Here is a 22,500-nt window from a genome sequence, read left to right as displayed (position 1 = left end):
ACCTAAGCTCTCCTTATTTGGCAGGTTTACATATCTGGCTCAGTATATTCTTGCCTCTCCCTTTTGCTGTTGTATGAAAAATGCCCACAAATAAGCAGGAAATAGGACTATACCCCGAGAGCTGCCAAAATGACTGCCTCAAAAGGCTACTAAATTCACAGAGGAAAATAAATCTTTATAAAAGTGGAGGAAATTTACTTTTGAAATTCCTATTTAGCTATAATAAATCAAAGTTTCATGTGAGAATAGTAGGTCTGAAACATATGTTCTTTATTGGAGGAAGAAAAGCTAAAACTGAAGAGGGATGTCTGTAATAGAGTGGGGATGATGGTCCTTTGCAGTATTGGAGTGAAAGCAGCTGGTGCTGGTCTGGGCTACCTGCAGAAGAATTTTACTGAGGATCTGGACCTTGGCGTAACAGCAAAGGAGTGCTTGTTTTCACTGTGTAGATGAAAGGGATTTTCTCCACACTGGAAGAATTCTTATCCCTTATGAAGTGACCTGATTTTTAAAATTATCTGGTATTATTTTTCTATCTGCTAGCTTTAGAGTATAAGAACAGCAGCAACAGCTCAGCTCAGTGATCTGCCTTATTCTTTGTGCTGTCTACATTAACCAGACATACAGGAAAGACTACAGAAACGGATCCTATCTCTGATATCACTTCATTATTTTTTGCAGTCAGCAATTTAAAGATTTTCTGAACCAGGACTCCATCCAAAGCATCCATCAGTCAGGCTATTCTCTAACCCACTTTAAACTCATTTATCGCTTTGGCTACCTTCAAATCCTAAAGCAGCGATTCCACATTTCAATTTTTGTTGTGTATCAATGACACAAAAATAAAATAATAGGTTGAGCATCCTAGTTCTAACACTTAAAATTTTATTTGAATGCAAATTACATTATTTGTATCCTGAGCAGAGTTGTTTGTCTTTACAGTCACTCACAATAACTGGAAGTAAATTTTAAAAAGCACCACAGATGAGACTGATTCATGTGTATCCAACACTCAGACAAAATTGCAGATGATCGGCTGCATCCTGTTGGCTGTTGTGTTTTGTGCAAAACCCAGAGTGCTGTGATACAAGCCAAAGTGTCATCATTTCAGCTTCATCAGAATGTGCTTATATTTTTAAGCACCAGCAATTTTCTTACAAATACTATAAACTCTGCAATTTATTTAATTGAAAATTTAATACTGGATAGTTTTTGGTTTAGAATAAGAAACTCTAAGAGGAAGTTTTGGAATGTATTGGTGGTGGTTTACTGAGATCAACTGAGTAATTAAAATGGGTCTTCTCACCAGAAAAGTGGTGGGTTTTTTTTAAATAATGTCAATAATATCAACCAGTCCTTTTGTACCACATATAGATGGCGAGCTGTCTTACAATTGGCCAACTAAATGTAGAACAAAAGAGTAAAAAAATAGTTTAAAATAATTTTAATGGCTAAAATTGGCAAAATTATTTACAGGAGAGAGGAAAGAAAACGCCACTAAATATCCACTTATTCTGGATAAAGTTTATTCAACTGGAGTTTAAAGTAATTAGTAGCAAGCACTTACCATAGAGCCATCACAGCATTGCCACCTTCAAGGGCTGGAAACAATTTATCTTTAGAAACTACATTCCTAGCATGGATTGAGAAGGTAATATTAATGAAGGAAAGAACGAGGAAATATCAGCATACTTAAAGCTGACTAGAACTAAAATCAATGACAAGAGGCAGCCAGACACACATGAGTAATTTATTAAGCAGTGATAGATTTGGGTAAGTAACACTGCAAAATCAGTCCTTCTTCAGATATATGGGGTGAAGATAAATTGGCAGTTTTGTAAACTGAGCAATTCTGTTTGCCCTTTGACTAATATGTAAAACAGGACTTCAAGAAATGCACTTGCTCTTTCCTACCTGACTTTCACTGATGTATTTATACTGAAAGCTATATTAAATCCCTTGGGGTAAAGACACTAGTAGAATTAAGCTTCCGTCAAGGCATTGCCCTGAGGGATTATGTTATTGGCAATCATGTTTATCAGGTGTCCTGGAGTGCTGGGCTCAGCACCAACACAGAGGGACAGCACCAGGGCCTCCTCTCTCAAGGAGACTGCAGCCTGGCTCAGGCACAGAACATATACAGTTCACAGCACTGAAGTGAAAGAAATAAAGGTGTAGGCTTATGTAAATCCATCCTCTCTGGTAAAATACATGTTTAGTCACATGTGATCTCATACACATTATTAGAGACTACAAATCACCTTCATATAAAACCTTAATATCTTCTGTGTGTGTGTGTTTAAGTGGCCACTATTCTGCTGTGAGTGGAGCAGCAGATTAAATAGCCCAAATAACTATGGGAATCTCAGGCCATCTTCTTTCATGTGATACGAGAATAAAACACCTTTTAAACAAATGTTCATAATGAGCAATTTGTACACTGCCTGCTTCCTCTTGTCACTGCTTAGATGTCCGATGCTCAGAAATTTATATTGGATTTAATTTATACTAAATTGATCATGTAGACTTTCTGGTTTCCTCCTGCTTCCTGAAATATGGAGACACTGTAAGTCTTTTATTGCAGTAGGCATCTTTAGTGGCAAGCTCTTCAAATTCCTTGGAAAACATTATCTAAGAGCATAGATAATGCCCTCCTGGAGAAAGTTATCATGTTGCTAGGCACTAGTTCTCTGTAGATCATCTTGCTGAAATCTCTATGTGCTCTCTCCACAAAATTTTTCCTTCCTCATTTGGAAACCTCTTTTGTTCCCAGCAGGAAGCTCATGTTCCTAGACTCCCTGGGAGTTAGACAAAAGTGTAACCAGTAGATATGAGACCTTGCAGAGAGCTTTGGGTCCTCACAAGGCTCCTTACAGTGACTTCCATAGGGAGAATGTATTTAGAACATAGAGGAGGAAGAACCTTCTTCCTGCTGGTATCTGTGAGGGACCAGTGCTATCCTCTAAGTAACAGTGTCCCAGATTCCTCCTCCAGATTGTGCTGACACGTTACCTTACATCATAAGTACGGACTAACTCAGCTAAACCCTGTCTCTGGCTCTATGAGAAGAAACAGGGGGAAGTGGAATACAGGCATGAAAGCCAGACCTAATAAAAAGACTGCTTTTTCCCTTATTCAAGAAACTTGAAGTAATATGATAGAGGAGCTTTTATTAGTTACAACTCCTTCTGATGCATATGAGTGTTCTACAAAACCATTTCATTCTTTGTTCCTTTAAAACAACCAGGTTGTCATAGTGTTCTTAATCACAACTTTACAAATTTTTAAATCATCCTAAAGGAATCACAGTGAAAGTTTCCACACTGCTTTGTAATAAATATTAAACCTTTTATCCTACTGGTTTAACATAGCAGATAAAGAGAATTGAATGAATGTGATACCACATAGAATTTCCTCCTTGCTGGAAGACAATGCAAAGGTATTAACAGCAAAAATGTTTTCAGCTTTCATAAGAAAAAAAGTCATGACATTTTTCTTTCTTGTGCAAGCAATGAATAGCAACTCATGTCAAAATATTAGCTGACTCTTTAACCTATTGTTCTCTTTTCCATTCTCAATTAGACTTCTGTGTACATGTGTGATCACAGTCTCTTCTCTCTGGTTGTGGATACTGTTGCTCTTCTCTTTCAACTTCCATGAATTATCTAATTTTTCATAATCCCAATAGTCATAAAATCACAAGAAACTGCCTCCTTTGATTTCCTCCATAGGCATAACTCTACAATCTTCCATCTCTGTGAAAATCACTGAGATTTCATTAATGTCATTAGAAACACATAATTACTCAATTTTTTCCCTCTTCTCTATTTAGAGGGACTCTAAATTTATAACCTCTTTTTTAGCTATGTTTTGAATTAAATAAAGCCCTCTATTAGGAATTTCTGTCTTCCAGATACAGTTTAATCCTGAGGATGAGGCAGCTTCATTGCCATTATGTGTATCTCTGCATGAACAAAAATGGATGGTCTCTGAAACAACCCATGGCTAATGCATTAAAGGCATTAGAAATTAATATCATCACCATAAGAGGAATTAATGTGATATGTGATTATATTGTATAATAAGTTTGCATTGATACTGCCAGTTGCCCAAAGTGGAGATTCTGTTTCTTTCCCCTCACTCTGCATTCACTCTCGAACACAGGTTGACAAGATCTGATACAGAGCTGTAAAGCAGTCTCCTCTGTCTTCTGTCTGCTGAAAATATTGTTTTGCAATGCATTATCCATCCAAAGGTCACTCTCTACCTTCACTCTACTCACACTTTCCTAGTCTGATAATGTGCTCTGATTTTAAGGCTACAGAGAAAGAATATATATTTCTGAAAAAAAAAAAAATGGGTTTTCAACTAAAAGAAACAGTAAAAATTGTTGAACTACATATATACATATATGTATCCCATAAACAACTTTCAGAAGCATTTGCATTAATATTTTATAAGTGCCTGTTTGTGTATGTCTGCACATTCTATGAACACATTCAAAAGCATCTCTTCCCTTTGTTCATAAGTATGTGGGGGGACACATGAACACACACTACATTTGGGTTCATTTTTACGTTTCTGTACTGACTTTGGCTGAGATAGAGCTCATTTTCCTCACAGAATCCTGTATGGTATTGTGGTTTGGATTTCTGAGTAGAAGGAGTGTTGCTAACACACTGATGTGTTAGCTAATGCTGAGCAGTGATTACACAGCATCAAGACCTTCACTGTTTCTCAGCTGCCCTGGCAGTGAGTTGGCTGAGGTGGACAAGAAGTTGGGAGGGAACAGAGGCAGGACAGCTGACCCCAAGTGACCAAGGGTTATCCCAGACTGTATGACAGCATGCTCAGCAATACAACCAGCCTTGGTCTTTTAAAGGTGCCTGTTGCTTGGAGACTGGCTGGGCAACAGTCTGCTGGTGGGAGGTGGTGAGTGACTGCTTTTGCATCACTTGGTGCAGGCTTTTTTTCCCTTCACTTATTAAACCATCTTTATCTCGACCCACAGGTTTTTCTCACTTTTGCTGTTCTGATTCTCTTCCCCATGTTGCTGGGGGAGTGATCAAGTGACTGGGTGGGTGCTTAGCTGCTGGCCCAGGTCAGCCCACCACATTTGCTCAAGCCTACTGCATGTCTTACTGGGTAAGAGAACAAAGTCAAAAAGTTCTACATGCCTCTGTAGGTGGGCATGACCCCAAGCATTGGCAAAAAGTCATCTGTACTCTGGAATAATTAGCATGCCTCCTGGCAGGATTTTGTCCCACACTAGCTAGCATTATCCCAGTCAATTCCCCAAGCTCAGGATAGTTGGAACTGGCAAGGGACCAGTTTGGATGTGGCCACCTTATTTTGGAGTAGAAAGAAATTTACTAACATAGACATTTTCTGTACCATTCCAGCTGGCTGCAGGATGAGTGAATGCTGCTCTTACCCATTTTGTTAGCAAGTACAAATAAATGTAACCATAGCATACCTTTAAAAAATATGCTTTATCTGTTATTTTTGAAAAATAACCAGAACTTATGTGGTATGAGAAGACTTTGGATTGCCACAATAATGTACATACTATCTCACTTTCCTGGATTCTTTCTATTTTGGACTTAAACTACTTCTTTCAAAAAGACCATTTCTTACTGTCTCCATACTGCTAATCCTACAAGACATTGTCCTTGGAGGAAAGCTGAGCATGCTTGAAATTGAAGATGCTCTTAGGGGTAAAATCATCCTTTTCATGTTGTTATTCTAACATAAATACTTTAAAAACATATGTATACACTATGATTTAAACAAACAAACAAATAAACAGAAAAAAACAATGAAACAAACATAAAAAAGACTGAAGGTAGTCAATCATGTAAAGGGATGAAACTCTTACAGATATGCAGAGGAGGTATCTTTGCTGCCAGCAGTACCCCAGACAAGAAGATGGGTTGTTTTCATATGGCAGGATTATAATCATCGCAGTCAGACTAACTAAAAGACAACTGCAGGCTTTGTTGTTGAACTTCTCATTCTAGGCATCGTTTTGATTGCTGAGGAAACTCCCTAAAATTACAGTAATTTTATTGTTAGCAAATAACATCAAAATCTAAAACAGAGAAAGCAGATGATTTAAGAGTAGAGATAACTCAAGTGATACTAAAGTGATAACACATTTTGTTAGAAGAAAAAAAATTTTACAAGAATGTGTTTCGCTGGGGGGCAACTCAAGGCAGTATTTTCTGTCTACCTAATGGCAGTTTTTCCTGGTAGTTTGTTTCACCAGGACATCAGTTTGCACTGGCTGCATTTGGATCCTCATGTAGGAATCTGAAGTCTGACATATCAGTGTCCATTCTACTACCCTCTTACATTAGGCCATCTTTTCAAGGCAGCTCCTTCAGTTCCTTGCCTTTGTCTGTGCCTGGACACATCCTCCTCTTTTTCTCAGAACTCTGTAGGGAGATCTCTCTCAAGTGTGCTCTGAACCACTCTTTTCTTTGCTGACATTGCTGCCTCATGTGTAACCCTTGTGCTTAGCTCAGCCACCTCTTCATTACCAATCCTGGCTCAGTGCCCCTAGCTACTCACACGGCCCTCATGATGAACTTTTAAATAAATTAGTTAGGAAGACTCAGGACCTTTGGAACATGGGTTGTTCATCACACTAATTGGCTACTGGCTCTTGTATTCTTCATTCTTCTCCAAACAGGTGTAGCCATATAGCTAATGCAAACGAGTATTTCTTATTACATTATATTACTTGCAACAATCCAAAGAGAGATTTTAAAAGCTAAATATCTTTATCTAGTAAGCTGAAATGATTATACAGTACATCATATGTTACAGCCAAACAGCTTTTTCTTCACTGTTAATGTAGTTGTCTCATTATTATATCTCTTCAAATCTGCCAAGAGCATTTGTCTTCATTTAAGAGAGCATACTACACATTACATATTTTAAAATTAAAGCAATATGGAATTTTCAGAGCCTAAAAACAGTTCCTGAGAAAAAACTGTCCTGGAAACCAAAGTGTAATAACATCAGTGAAGCTTTTTTTATTACTGATCCATAATCTATATGTTAATTTGCATAGTTCCCAAGTAAGTAGAAGTCTTTCTGACAGCCCAGTAGAAGCATTCTGACAGCCAGCATGCTTTCTCTTTCCTCCTCTGAGTCACACCCAGTTGCAGAGACTTTTCAGGCCAAACTGTGCACGCACTGATGTGAATCCAGTCCCTTCTGTTCACACTGCACCTTCAGTTCTGCTTCTATATTGCTATTACCCACAATGATGTACAAGAACATAACTAATTTTTCAATGGTTTTCAGAGACCAGGTTGATTTTCTTTGCCATCAATTAAAAAAAAAAAATCTATATTTTATTCACAAATCTACATTTTATCCTTCTTTAAAAAATAAATCTTTCAGACTTGGTAATGCAAAACCTTACAAAGCTCTTTTTTTAGAGCAATTTTTCAAGATAGGATCAATTTCAATTTAATTTTTAATAATTATTCTTCAATAGCTCAGTAATGATGTTGTTTAAACAAAGCTTACCAGTGATTTCCACTTTTTTTACCTAAAATGAGCATGATCACTTTGTGTTCAAAAGCTTTTTTTTTAAAAAAAACCAAACAAAAAAAAAAAAAAAAAAAACCAGAAACAAACAAACCAACAAAACCCCACCACCAAGGAAAAGAAGACAATTAGAAAAGAAGCTTCTTCTCTGGCACAGGGAAGCATCACGATTACAGCACTGTGATAGAAATTTGAGACTAATTAGCTAGAAGGGAATTGGAAAAAAAATTATATAAATTTATTTTATGCTTTAAAGTTTTAAAGGGCTTCTTATTTTCTTTTATATCTGCCTGTAAACCTCTTGTTCTGAGCTCCATAAACTTCAAAACACACTTATTTGAGGTCAGAGTTAAAATACTAAGTTATTTTGTCTTGACAGAGCTGACGTTTACCTTGTTTAAAGTGTTTAACATCAAAGTCAACACAATATATTCATGATGTGAAGTAGGCCATATTCACTTACCTGAAAAAATGCTCTTTTAATACTTTGTAAACATTTAAAGCACTTAAGATAAGAAGGAAGATCACAAGCCTCTGCTCATGCACATTTCATCCCTTATTCTATAGGTGTAACACCCAGTGTAAAGCCCACTTAAATTAATGGGAGTCTTTCCACTGACTTCTGAATTAATCCTCTAAACAAGTAGAGAGTCCAATTCCTTCATTTCCTGCCTGCCTAGGAAAATGCACATCTTCACAGCACAAAGGCAGAAGGGGAAGAGATTCTGTTGCCAGGTTTTGTAATCGAAGAAATGAAATTGCCTCTGAGTAACCTGTTCTGTGATACTGCTTGTGCAGAACTCATTTGCTTAAATATAACCTGGCAATAACAATCCAAACCAGGCGGAGGACTAAAATGAGTACGAGTGTAAGGAAATTGTATGAGAATTGTCTTCCCCCTGGCTTTCAATTTACTGTAGGCATGTCACCAAGAAAGCAATTCAGAGTTAAAGAATACAAAACCTGAGCTTTGTACTGACAATCTCCAGAGAATGCTGCAAACAACATGGAATGAATTTTACTGTCTCATATATTAGTCATAGCTCGGCATAATATGAATTATCCAGCTTGTCTTCTTGCCCCTATCCTACCTAGTCACCAAAATGAGCTACAAATATTTCTATAGCCCCAAGGCAAATTAGCACAACACAGCTTCCTTCCATCCTTTACTCTCGAGCCCTCCAGGGCAGGAGGATGGTGAGTGCAATCCAGCCATCAGGAGGGGCTCCTGGCCCAGGCTCTCCTTCAGCCCCTGCATGGGCTTGGGCTGGGAGAAAAATTTTTGGCCCAGGTCAAAACTGTGCCAAGGAATTTACTAACAATTTATGCACATGCCAGTGCCTAAAGGATACCTTTGCAGTTACTAGGGTAGACATGACAGAGTGAGAAAGGTTTTCACATGCAGCTAGAAACTTCAATGAATTCTTTTCCACCCCAAAAGACAGGAGACCATCCTTCACATCTAGTTGATAGAATTATTTTGTACTATGTGCATTATAAGATCTCGAGAATAGTAGCTAGCAGAGGAATTATTTTGAATAAAACCCAGCAGTTCTCCATAGACATAACTGATGCTGCAGTACAACTGTACTGTACAAGATTTAAATGCAGAGGTTGTTGATTTGAGTGATAAAGGTGACAGCTATCAAGGGAGAACTTTGAAGAAAAGTAACTGCAAAGGGCAGAAGTTAAAAAGAAGGCTCCATATACTTCTAGTGGATCACATATAAACAGCACTTCTATTACTGAACTCTGCACCTGGGAAAAATGGGAGACATTCTGACTTAGTCTTCATAAGTGTGAAAAGAGATTGTAAATGCTTAGAAGGGTGATTTTTAGAAATACCTTCAAGGTAAATCTTGGTAAAAGAGGACCAGGAACTGAATTTGTCAGTAAAATCTGAACAAACTTTAGGAGAAAATAGTAAGGATATTAAAAATGTATGTGGAAAGCAAAATGCAGAGAAAAATCACGATTTAAAGTGTAAGTTTACTTTGAGATACAATTATACTGTTGCAATAGGATCACTGTGGTTATATTGTCAGCTAAAAGGACAGATTCCGGAAGAAACATCTTAAATCAAAGTAGCTGAACAAATTATATTGCACCCTGAGACTAGGCACATGAAATGGTCCCGGGGTTTAGCAACTATTGTGATAATTTGCGTATGATACCAAAAAGAAAAGAAAAATAAGATTTGATACTGAAAAACATTTGCTGTGAAGTTGCCATGCTGTTGATAAAGATGGGAATGTAACTGTAAATTAAATCAAAGGAACTGCAGAAAAAGCTTGGTCATTTACAGCTTATATGCTATTTATCAGAACCTTGAAAGGCATCTTGCTTGTTGTGGGTAAACAAAATGATTGAATAGAACGACAGAAAATTAAGTATCTTTAGTTATCACTCATTATCCTTGTAAGGCAGATCACCTAACTACTCAAAGATAACTGCTGTTGCAGTGCAAAAACAGATTAATTTAAAAATCCACGTAAAGGCTCCCATTCATATTGTTTTGTACTGCATATAGAAGCCTTCAGTATAATAGTTAACTGTATAATAATTAACTGCATATCTCATCACACAAATGCAAGTCAAGTATTATAATTATTCTGGGCTATCATAGCAGATATCAGAACAAAATGTAGTCATGAGTCTTCAACTGCTGAGGACACCAGAAAAGACTTTTAGAAGATCCCAAAGTTTTTCTTTGTGTTACTTAAAATAAATAGTTTCATAGCTGTTGGCTGAAAACATTATTTTAGAACAATTATTTCTACTATATTGCTATTTTCAATATCAGTATCCAATTTCCTGAGTTCTTTGCTTACACAAGTGGTGTTAGCAGCACTGGAGTCTGTCAAAAGAATGGGATTTTTAAATAGTGTCTTCAAGGCTTTATGGTGTCTGACCATTAATGTTCCTGGAAGAGAATGATCCTGGAAAAGAAACCTGAAAGACTTCAGCTGTGATTTCTCAGACATTTAAGATACTAAGAGTTTCAAATATGTTTGCAGCTGGAGACAGCCTCCTCTGCCAGATTTTTTCTCATTGCAAATATGTCTCTCTTCCAGAAAGCCACTCCTGAAAAGAAAGTTCTTACTTCCATGTCTCACAGTCTCTGAATATGTCTCTATGTTATGTCACTTTATAAATTAGTATTTAATCTAGTCTTCAGTATTATCTGACCAATATACTGTATCCCTGTATTATAACAGTTGGCTACTCCTGAGGCAAAGATACTGTATTGCCCAAATCCGCTTAAAATTAGGTGATAATGAAAAAATAAAATTCAGAATAATAAGCAGTATCTTCTTTTGCGAATTTACATATTTTATTTTAAAAAGGGAAATATACACTGTTTGAGAGCTGATGGCTTAAGAGTCACTAAAAGAAAATAAAATATACAAATTTTGTAATAGAATTTCTTTTCTGCTTTTTACTGTCTTTTGCATTATCTTTGTTTTGTTTATTCTTTGTTTCATTTATTCATTATTCTTAGGTCTTTAGGTGCTCTTTGTGAACTCAGTGCATGATTAGAACATCATAAGAATATCACCCATGTAATTTAAGCTTATCTCCACAGAGATAAGTCCGAGGCAAGATTTCAATCTCTAAGAAGTTTTATTATTTAAATGGTTCTCTACTAACTTTTATTTCTGCTTCAGTAAATCATCTGAGTAAATTTTAGCCCTGTTCATTTTGCTACCCTCAATACAGATTTCATTTTTCATATTCATCTTCAAATAGCTTTGATTTTTATACTGTTTATCAGAATCCAAAGACAGTCAACAAGTTTGTTGAAGGAAAAAGAACCTGTTTCAGGGCAAGAACTCTAATCAGGTGTTCTTACATAACCTTCTTTGCATTTGTGTGGAAGAGCTATAGCAGAGGACACTGCTATTAAAACCATATTTTTCTGTTAAAAAAATACCAAAACACAACAGCCAAATGCTCAAAGAGTGTTGATAAATTCTTATTTGGGGGCTACATTTATGACCTACTTTTGCAGGTCATAAAAATTGACATATTCTATACTTCAGTCATCATTATTATATAAAACTATTAATCACTAGGACATGTAGCTTTGAATTTCCATTGTGTTTTAGATTTCTCAGCTGTGCTTCAATACACTCTTTGGAAGTATGTGTCTTAAAAGTATGAGACAATGAAATAGTTTGATGCCTCATATGTGTTCTTGCTTTCAATAGTATATTGTTTCTTAAAAGGGGATGAATGATCTTACTTAGATATTCCAGGTAGCTTAACACCTGAGACTCAAAGTCCATGAAACTATGCATTCTGAGGACAGAAAATCTCCTTTCCCTCACTTACAAGTAAATATGGGGAGCCAAGAATAAGAACAATGGGAGGAAGACGAGGTTAGAGTAAAATTTTGCTTCATTTCAGAAGAGTGAAGAAATAGTGAATAAATTAGGCTGTTAAAATTAATTTTGTTGCAGGTTGACAAGTCTTCAGCACAGGTAATTAATTCAGTGAGTTTTAATAAACTAGAATTAGAATCAAATGAGAAACATCTCCTCCTAAAGCAATGGGGAAGATGTGTACCACTATCTCTTGGTGCAGGCAGGCTGACACACTGCAGCTTTCTGTGAGTGATGGGCCACACGGTTTGAGTGATGCTGCTGCATGTGCAGGAAGGTGAGGGGACGTGGTGGCCCCTGGCCAAGGAAAAAGAGAGGAAGGAGTGGTTGGCAGTAGTCCATAACCTGATGAGAAAGAAAAAATGCTAATATATACTTTCTAAACTTAGACATATTCAATTGTCTTATTTAATAACAACCTTTGGTGAAAAAGAATTTTTGTTTCTGTTTGGAAATTGACTTCCCAGATGCAGTGCTTTTCCAGACAGAACAGCATTTTTTCCTTATTTATTTATCAAAGGGGAAGAATAAGGAAGTACATAAAAGCCAGATTTCCAGTGGGGTATTGGACAACTGTGCTGAGCCCATGGCTATGCCTAGGAGGGGGCAGTTTTGTTTGCCAGGACTGCTTCTCTTGCCAGGAGGGAGGCTGAGTTCACTGCAAGCACTGCACATGAACCTGTCACAATCACAATCCCACAGCGGTTGTTTGGTGATGTTTTGAGGCTGATTTGCATCTTTTTGATGGCATGCTATGCAAATACACTGTTCTATCAGTGATACAGGCTTAGCACTGTTGTTCATTAAAGACCCCTGTCTGCTGCTCAGAAGAGTTAGATATAATCAGCAGTCATATATTCCAGCTAGAGCACAGATCGCTTCTCATAAAACTTGCTTCTGTCTTCTCATTTTCTGCTCAACATGATCATTAACATTTTCATCACAGTTCTTTCTTCCACAGTAGCCATGTCCACATTTGCCTCAGATTATCTTCTCTTTTTTTCTGTATAGAGGATAAATTATTAATTAAATCCTACTGTGTGCACTCAAGTCAACCGTAAGAGCTAGCAGTGTTTTCACCAAAATATCAGGATTTGTTTGTATTTGCATTATTTAAAATGGAAATATTATATTCACATTTTTTCAGGTTGTGTTTTTACCTATGCAGTTCCTCCATAAAAGATTCTACTGGTCCTCAGAAATAATTTTATTGTCAAATTCTTGCTCTGACAGAACACTAGCTTTTGCAAGAACATTGATAGGAAAGCAAATTAAAATTGCGTAGTAGGAATTCACAACATATGAACCAGCTAGTTAAAGAAAAGACATTTATGAAAATTCTATTATATTATAGAAATTGTGTGTTTTCACCACAGAACTTTCATTTTAAATAAGTGGGGTTTGGGGTGGATTTTTGGTTTTGTTTTTTCATATACAGGAAATACTGCTATTAATTGTGCTTTAACTGGATAGATTTTATGTATCCATATACCTTAGGGACATTTAAATATAAGAATTAATGGCAAAGCCTAGGATGGAATAGCTAGTGGTTTTTAATGATCTGTTGTTTTTTTCCAGCTCACATTATTTGTTTCTGTTTTTTAGTTTGTTTTTTCTTTTTTGTTGTTGTTGTTGGTTTTTTAATTAACAACAGTAATCTTGCATATAATTATACAGAACCCCTTTCCTCCAAATTTAAATAGACAATTTGACTCAGGGTTTGAAGACAAGGTGTTTGTCACATCTATAAATTCAAATCAGGAAAGCATTACCTTTTGACTCTTCAAGTGCATGAATTTTTGAAAGTTCAGAGATTGATGTTAGCTAATGCTAATGTCAGCTGGTATCAGCTATCAGCTATTTATTTAAAATAACTGTTGGACTTAACCAGCACAAGTGAGTTCAGATAAGAATCTGGAAAATTAACACCGTGGAAAATTCAACCCAAAACATATTGGGAAGTAATTAAGAATGTAAAAAGAACTAAAAAGCATGGGTGGTGTAATACATGGGTGTCTTATATATCCTTCCTATCAGCCTTGAATCAGCGATATATGCAAGCAGATATATATAAGTAGGAATGTGCATATTCTCTCCTGAAACAATTTGCTCAGATGAGATTTTAGTAAAAACTCTTAACTAACCGTAATACAAGGCTAAGTGTAAGGTAGCAATTAGATGTGTGTTATGCATAAAGAAATAATCATAAAGTAATGTCTACATTTTTCACTTTTTCGTGAATTTACTTCATTGATGTCAGGGGTGTGAACTGTTTTTTCTTTCAATCTTAACATAATTTTGACACTTTAAATTGTGTTAAGGATAAATTGTGCTAATGATACTCTCAAAATTACTGGTGTGGTCTTTATTCTGGGGTACCATGCAGACTGCATTTTATAGCCTGCTACTGGCATTTTAAGCAACACAGTGGAGCACAGTTCATCATTTATGCCAAGAAGCTCATTTACGTAAGCTACAATGTCAAGTTTAATTACGGGCTACAGTGGCAAAAGAAAGCCAATTGTATGTGCTCAAAATACTTTTCAGTATTTCAGACAAATGACTGATACCCATAAAAGCAATATCCCGGGCAATTGTTAAGCTTATGATACTTAAACCTGCCTAAAATATCTAAGGCAGTATATTCCAAGAGGTTAACATTCTATAAAATTTAAATAAAAAATAAAAATTTTATAATCAAGTTGTTTCTTCATAGAGAGAAATAAAATATAGCTGGCAATTAGGAGCATTTATACCCACACATTTCCTCTGTTCAGCTCAGTGTGATTTTATAATCAGTAATTTTGTAACTGGCTTACCAAAATGGCTTTATGATGGTCCCTGGTCAAAGTAAATGTGCAGAGAAAAATCTGTTGGCATGATTTATTTTGTGTTTTTGTGTCTGCTCAGAACACTGAGTGTTTGGGAAAACAAGTCAAAACCTCTTCTGCCTAATCCTCGTCAACATTTCTCTTTCTCTTGCTCTTTGTGGCCACCACATCATAAAGGGAGAAAAGGGAGAGTTGATGCTAAGGATAAAGGTCAAGATGATAGAATATGACAACTCTTTGAATTGAAAACAAAAATGAGTGTCCCTAAGTATTCAGCATGAGCTTCTCTTTGCTCCCTGCAGGGCATCTGCACCACAACCACCGCATTTTTACACTTCTTCTTCTTAGCTTCATTCTGTTGGGTTTTGACAGAAGCGTGGCAGTCATATATGGCTGTTACTGGAAAAATTAGGACACGGCTCATAAGGAAGCGTTTCCTGTGCCTTGGATGGGGTAAGTCAGTAAAATTAATTTCCTAAGAATCATTGGAATTAAACATTTATTGCAGTGGCAGTGTCAAGAATACCGTCATCTTCTTCAGTAAAACTGAAAGATAGTGGACAGCATGTTACTAAAAGGAAAGCTAGGTTAGAAGCCTTTCCATTGTATCTCAAGCTCAAGGTATGCTGGTGTATATTGTAACATTCTTTTCTAAATATGTTTTAACAAAATTTAGAAAATTTTCAGCAAAGTAGTGTAATATCAGGAAATCAAAATAAAACAAGAAAGAAACATTCTCTGAATATTCATGAAACCTCTTTCTAGTTAAGACCTGTCAAATGTACCAGTAATTTAGCTACATCAAAGCAGTACACCGTGGGCAGAAAACAGTGTCCTCCTCCCTGCTATTGCTTCAGAAAAACAAATCCTACAATAGCAACGTGCTTCATTAAATAATTCATTCCATGTAAAATTGTCCATTTTGCATTAGCTTACCCTGTCATTTTTTGTCCAGGCAGAACAGCAATATTTTACTCAGCATCTGCTGATTATTACTGTTTTGGTTTTTTTCAGGACTGCCAGCATTAGTGGTTGCAATATCAATAGGCTTTACCAAGACAAAAGGATACGGAACAGCTCACTAGTAAGTCAATCTGAAATGATAGATTATGTTTTTAATTACTCAGATTGTCATACCCATCAGGAACTGCATAGCACACTCTAAAGGTTCTGCAGGTATGCAGTCACATCTGAAATTGCCCTGAGAGTCACTGAGTGATCCACAAAAGAACAAAGAGAAAACAGCATGCCAGTCTTGGACTGAGCTCAGCAAAGCACCAGGAATCCTAGATTTTGTTTGAGATTTTGAAATAGCAAGCTTTTAAGAAACACCGAGCATTAGGTCCACTTAGACACCTAACATTTATATAGATTTACAAAAGAGAATGTTAAATGTTATGGGTAGTCTCTGCCAACCTTTAAACATGTCCAAAACTGTACTGGCAAGAGTCTCTTTGGCACCCAGGTTTCTGCACACCAGACAGGTACCTCGACTTTAATACCCCTGAACAGCTTGGAGCCAAAGCCCTTTGAACATCTTAAAACAATTTCCCATCCACCCCCTGTCTCCTGGACACCCTGATCCAGCCCATTTCCTGGATTGTGATGTATTTGAGAGACAGAAAGGAAGAAATTCGTGTGCTTCATTTACATTCAACTACTACAGTTCCTGTTTAGCCAGCTGGCTGGTTCCAGTGTGTATTTAGCACCCCGGAAAATTAACTCCTCAGAGAGGCTGCCCTTCGATCTTCTGATGGAGAAAGAGTTGAGCCTTCCTCCTGCCAGTGGAGCACTCCAACCACCATTATGTATGCAAGAGTGTGTTTCCTTTGGTCAGCCTGTTTGAAGCTCTCCTCACGTTGCCTAAGAAATAGAGTATGCATCTGGACAGAAAGAGGAAATATGACTCTGTAGACTGGTAATGAGGGCATTCATCAGAGATGTGGATGACTTAGGTCAAGTCTTCACTTCAATGAATATTTAATTATTCTCCTTAGCATCATCACTGAGTGAGATCAGGATTCCCCCTCCCTTCCCTGTGTGTCTCACTATCTTGGCACTCCAGCTCTGGGTGGGTAAGAATACAAAACCAAATCTCCTCCTGAGTTCCAGCTCCAACCACTAAGCTCTGTAGTTACAAACTGTAACAACGTGCATCTTGAGTTTTTTAATGAGCAATGTCTTATGTAACTGAAATGCTTAATTGCACTTAGAGTTGTTGCAAGTGCAACAGTGCTCTTAGCCTCTTTTTGAGTGTTATATTGAGAACCTACTTCTCTGAATTCTTTTTTAACTATCTACTTATCTTGCTGGCTTTTTTTATTATTTAGTCCTTGAATTACAACTAGAAAACCATTTAGGCTGTGAGAATTACAAATTACAAAATAAGGATGCCCAGACCCCCATTGGGAATGTAGCTCTGTCCCTTGCAGGACTAATCCCATTACATTTGCTCTACTGAAATCATTCATATATGAGTACTTGCTTTAGTTAACATTGCTTCCTGCTTCCTTTCTGGGCTGAATGCATTTTTAAAAGATTATATTCTGAAATATTCAGACAAAGCAACAAATCATTCACTGGAAAGTAAAAAAGAGCAAGTCTCTGTACATGTAACAGCTCTTCTCCCAGGATTCAAATCCAGCTGACATGGTACTGTGGGAGAAAAGAACAAATGAAGGCGTACAAGGGACAAATAGAACCATAATTCAGCTTTCTCATCTTATTTGCAAATATATTTTCTTGGCATTTGACATCAGAATTACATAAGGAAAACAGTGAAGACAAGGAATGGAGATTCCTCCTCCATCACCAGCTGATGTGCTGTCCCACTCCAGAAGGCAGCAAAGAATTGTGTCTCATGACAACTGTTGGGCAGTGTAAAAGCAGAGCTCCTGTCCTGCTCCTTCTACTATAACTAAAGCACTTATGTGTAAGTTTTTTAATTGCTTACACTATATTTTGCCTGTTTGCCTAATTGGCTGCAGTCAATTACACAAAATGCTACTATCAGAAACACACCCTGCTGCAGACTATTCATGCTCTTTAAGATGCTCATTTTGAAAATGAGGCTGTTAAATGGAGAACATTAGAAGTGAAAATTAGGGATTTTTTTTCAGTTCCATAGTCCCACACATGAAGAGATTGATTGAAAAGAAGGTCCAAGAATCTTTGCAGCACTTCTCAGTTTGGTATGGTATATGTATGATTAGGATGCTTGAATTGTTCCCACTGGAGCCATTTCTGTGATCATCAGTCTCTGATTTCAGTCTTTTTTTCTGAGTCCTAATTATTAGATAGTTATATTTGTGTATTTTTAAAACATATTTTTATTTTATAAAAAATATTTCGCCCCGACACTTATAGTGATAGAGATACAGAGGCTGAAGGAATTTCCTAAAAATAATTTAAAAAACCACAGAGACAAGTTTTTAGATATTTCAGGTTATCTGGAAAAGATTAATGTGTCTGAAAGCTTAGTAACTTTTTCCAGACACTTCTCTAATAAATATTGTTGCTATCTCTTTTCAGACAGTCAAAGTACCACTGCTTCAACTTATAGTTAATAAAGTGTGTAAACTGCTCATGTTAACATACAGTGCAGATAAATTCCAGGAATTTATTGCATCAGCAAAAATTAAAATTCTGTCATTGTCATATTCTTGCCATGCTCTCTTAAGAGAAGGAACCAATCTTCTGGAGAGTATCAAACATCTCAGAAAATGTACAGAACGCATGAGAAAGTGTACAGATGCTTCATCACTCAGCAGAATTTTATGACCGTGTAACATGGTCCCATAAAGCCACTGGTGGCTGCTCTTAACACTAGTCAATTTATATGGCTTTCTTCTATGTGCACATCAGGGAGAAAGATGACAGAACAGGAGAACAAAATAAAAACAGCTGTAAAACACAGAAAAAAACCCAACCTATCAGAGCAAAGAAAGAGGAGAAGGAAGAAATTGTAAAAGATCTACAAGAATTGCCTTCTGGTGTAGGAAGGCACCTGAAAATATATCTGCAGACAGTCTTCAATTGGAGGAAAATGGAAGAAAATTTAATTTTAGTCATCAACTAGGAAACATTGAATATATTGTAATAATGATGTCACACACTGGTGAAGATCCAGACTGTTGAAAATTCAGATTGTGTAAACAAGAGGTTGTGATAAAAGGACAACCTCTATATTTTTTCCAGCTCTGCCTCTAAGTAGAAATCACTCTTTGGAGCAGCCATTTTACTTGATAACATGGAAAAGGGAGGGAAAAGTTTTCCTTGGTCTCAAAGCATTTTGTAGTAGAAACTGTTTTGTATTTTTTATTTACTAGACCCTTTTGTCAGCACAGATAACTAAAGTTATATTCAAACAACAATACATCAACTATTTTTATGAACTGCTGCTACCATCTTCCAAAACCATGACAATTGTAATTACAAGTCCTAATTCTCAAAGTGGTCATCTTCACTAAGTTTAAAAGTTCATATTAGTAAGGAAGTGCAGTATGAATGCATTTCCCCCTCTCAGAAATTTGTGTTCTTAGACTGACAATAATAGCCTAGCTTTTGAAAAAAATAGTAGGAAAAATTGCAGAAAATTTTGAAAACATTTTTCTTTGACACTGCAAAAATAAATTGAACATTAGTGTTGTAGGTGGTTTTTGAGGTAGGATGTACAATAACTTGGCATGTGCTACCTTTTTAACTGTGGAGCACATAGGAACTATTTGCATCCATTTATCATTCCAGAATTTAGCACACTGGTGCCGTTGCGTTCATGTGACAGTTTTCATATGGCTTCATTGCAATGGAAAATGCTTTTATTTTTTGCAGTGAGAACACCAGCCCTAACAGACCATTAATATTATGGTATTTATTTTACTTGGTTTTGAAAAATACAAAAGCACTACTGGAAAATAAAGAAGATATGTGTGATTCTGATGTGAATGTGTCTGGATGTGAAATCCAAGTAAATTATTTGAATCTATATACTGGATAAGTGTCCTTATATGTAGGTGTGATCATGCATTCAAATAAACATGCTGTTCTTTGAATGTGTAATCACTGGGAAAATAGCACAGCTGCATTTACTTCAGTGTGTGAAGCTCCTGTTCTTTTGCAGATATGAAAAGCTTTACATCATAGTATATCAAATATTTAGAATTTGATTCTGTAAGTGCTCTGTGTTTGGAAATCTGTTGGTTTTCAGTGAAAGCCCTGATGCAGAATGACAAACTCTCTGAGATTAGGAGGTCTCCAGAAAATACAGTTTTCAGATGCTTTAAAATATACATTTAAATTGTTTGCAAAATATAAGAGAGAATGCAGAAGAGATCATATATAATATATGATTTTTCTCTAATGGAAATATTGTCTTTAAGGTGTGGTTCTAATAGCAATTATTAAATGACAGGATATGTAGAAACCTGCTCTTTTTCTGAAGTCCTGTATTAGAGGTACTTGACCATTTCATCACTTAAGTATAGAACTATCAGATATGTAAACTAGAAATGTTTCTAGATACCTACTTGGCAAGGCCTGTTCAGTTAACTCATCATACATGGCTAGAGGAGATTCAACAAGTATTTGCAAACTTACTTTCTATTCTGCTTTTCATACATTTTGGCCATTTCAGTTTATGTATAACTCAGATTAAAGATTTTGGAATGTTAACCACAGGTAATGGAAATATCTTTCAGCTCTCTACTTCATCATATCAACAAAGCAATTCTTCTTTGTGTGTGCATATGAATCTCATATATCAGAAAAATATATGTAGTAATTATTAATGCTTTCTTGACAATGTTTTATACTTATTTTTAATTTGTGTTAGTTCTTCTCTAATGTTCTTTCCAGTTGCTGGCTGTCTCTGGAAGGAGGGCTGCTTTATGCTTTCGTTGGACCTGCAGCTGCTGTTGTCTTGGTAAACATTAATATAATTTCCACTATTTTTGTATGAAATGATAGAAAGTGCTGCTTCCATTACAAATGCTTAGATATAAAGCAGCATTGGATTTTGCTGTAAATACTGAGATCACTGTTGTTTAACATACCTTCAGTATTCTGAATTCATGATTCATTTGATTATATCACTTCTTTATACCAATTATCTCTCCGTGTTTACACGGTAAGCTGTGAAAGAATAATGTACTGATTAGTGGCACAGAAAACTTGTTACAGGCATCACTGAGTTATTATCAGCAGCATCTACGCAATTGTCACTGCCTTGTGAAACTCAGTGACAGTCTTGATAGAGTGCTGCTTGGCAGTGGATTGCTGTGCCAGCAAAAGCAACAGAAGGAGTGGAACCTGCCAGCAAGTTCTCCATGGCTACTGCTTTTGAAGGCAAAGAAAAGAATTGCCATAGCTGGGAAATGTTACTTGTTTGTGTATTAATCTTCCACATCTCTGGACATGCATTTAGGTGTAGGATTCATTTCTGCCTAATTATAGCTATCTGCAATGTAGATTTCTGCATCTAAGTTAGTTATCCCAGCCATATTTCATTGTCAGTGAAGAAAAATACAGTTTTAGAGATCAAACCATCAGAAGTATTTCAGATGTCTACTTCAGGGTAAGATGAATTACATCCTACCTCTGCCATTGGCTATCAGACATCTGTTTTGCAATCTGTATGGATTTTTCACAACAATTTATTTAGCATTTTTCCCTTACAGATTTTGAATCTAATTCCTCTTTCCACTCCACAAATTTCATACTGTGATAACTCTATCAGCACTGGTTATTTCTGGTTTTCTCTTGTAAAAGAGAATCAGTCTTTTTAGTCATCAAAGATATAACTATTCATCTACTTTCCTGAAATGGATGTTTACTACTCCCATAGAGTTTGTCTCATCATTGCCTGGAGTCAAGCCAGGATCCTTTTGTACAACTCACAGTCCCTGTCACGGTAGAAGAGCCAAGGATGTTTACAAAAAGCCAGTTACAATTTTCACATGGAAGTAACTGTATGTTCTCTGTTTAATTGGCAAGTCTTTGTTCAGAGATGTTGGAAGTTCACAGTTGCAGTTTGCCCTACCATTAGCTGGTAGCTGTGGAAAGGAACTGTTCCATGCAGCCACTTAAGCCTGAGTGTACGAAGCCAAAGAATTATGTAACATCAACTGAAAAATGTTAATGCTGAAAATAAAGTTGGAATAGAATTGGCAGGGAAGACTATCGACAATTAGGTAGTTTGGTACAGGTTTTGAAAAACCAGTTTGAAAGGAAAAAAGGATTGTCCTTCTCTAATAAATGAAAAAAGGAACATTCATTTAATAGATTCAAGAACTGGTATTACCTATTTGTAGGCCCATGCAGATATAGGTTAATAGAGTTCAGTTCAATAATACAAATGGGTATTAACAGTCATTAAGTTGTCCATTAAATGCCATTAATATGTCTATTAAGTGCTAAAGTTCAACAGCTGAAAGATTTGAATTTTTTAGGTTAGATCTTCCATCCATGTTTGTGATCATAACACCATTTGCTTAATGGGGCTAAACAGACATCCCAGGAATTCACCTGGTCCACAAAAATGGTAAATTGCAGCCAATCAAGGCTCAAAACTGACATTTTGGTAAATTACATAGACAGTGACTTATGTGCAGGAAGATCTGGAAAACCACAGGCTAGTTCTGCATAAGTGGGAACACCCACTGGGTCATAAATGTTTAAAAAGGAACTGTGTTCTGACTAGCTCTTCCCTGTGCAGAGAACTCAAA

At 36.4% G+C, this 22,500-nt stretch overlaps 1 protein-coding gene across 14 annotated transcripts in view; it reads left to right on the top strand.

Annotated features, from left to right (window-relative positions):
- ADGRB3 (adhesion G protein-coupled receptor B3) overlaps positions 1–22,500 on the top strand; it is a 440,618-nt gene that overhangs the window by 381,399 nt on the left and 36,719 nt on the right. For all 14 annotated transcript variants that reach the window (XM_088162232.1, XM_088162231.1, XM_088162222.1 and 11 more), the window contains 3 exons: positions 15,082–15,232; positions 15,794–15,863; positions 20,633–20,699. In XM_088162232.1, coding sequence (XP_088018358.1) covers positions 15,082–15,232; positions 15,794–15,863; positions 20,633–20,699 — 288 coding nt within the window. The remainder of the gene's footprint in view (positions 1–15,081; positions 15,233–15,793; positions 15,864–20,632; positions 20,700–22,500) is intronic.

This window comes from Sturnus vulgaris, chromosome 3 (assembly GCF_052056855.1).
Source record: "Sturnus vulgaris isolate bStuVul1 chromosome 3, bStuVul1.hap1, whole genome shotgun sequence".
Lineage (NCBI taxonomy): Eukaryota > Metazoa > Chordata > Aves > Passeriformes > Sturnidae > Sturnus > Sturnus vulgaris.
Note: the sequence above shows the minus strand (reverse complement) of the source record. Positions and strands in the feature narration are given on the sequence as shown.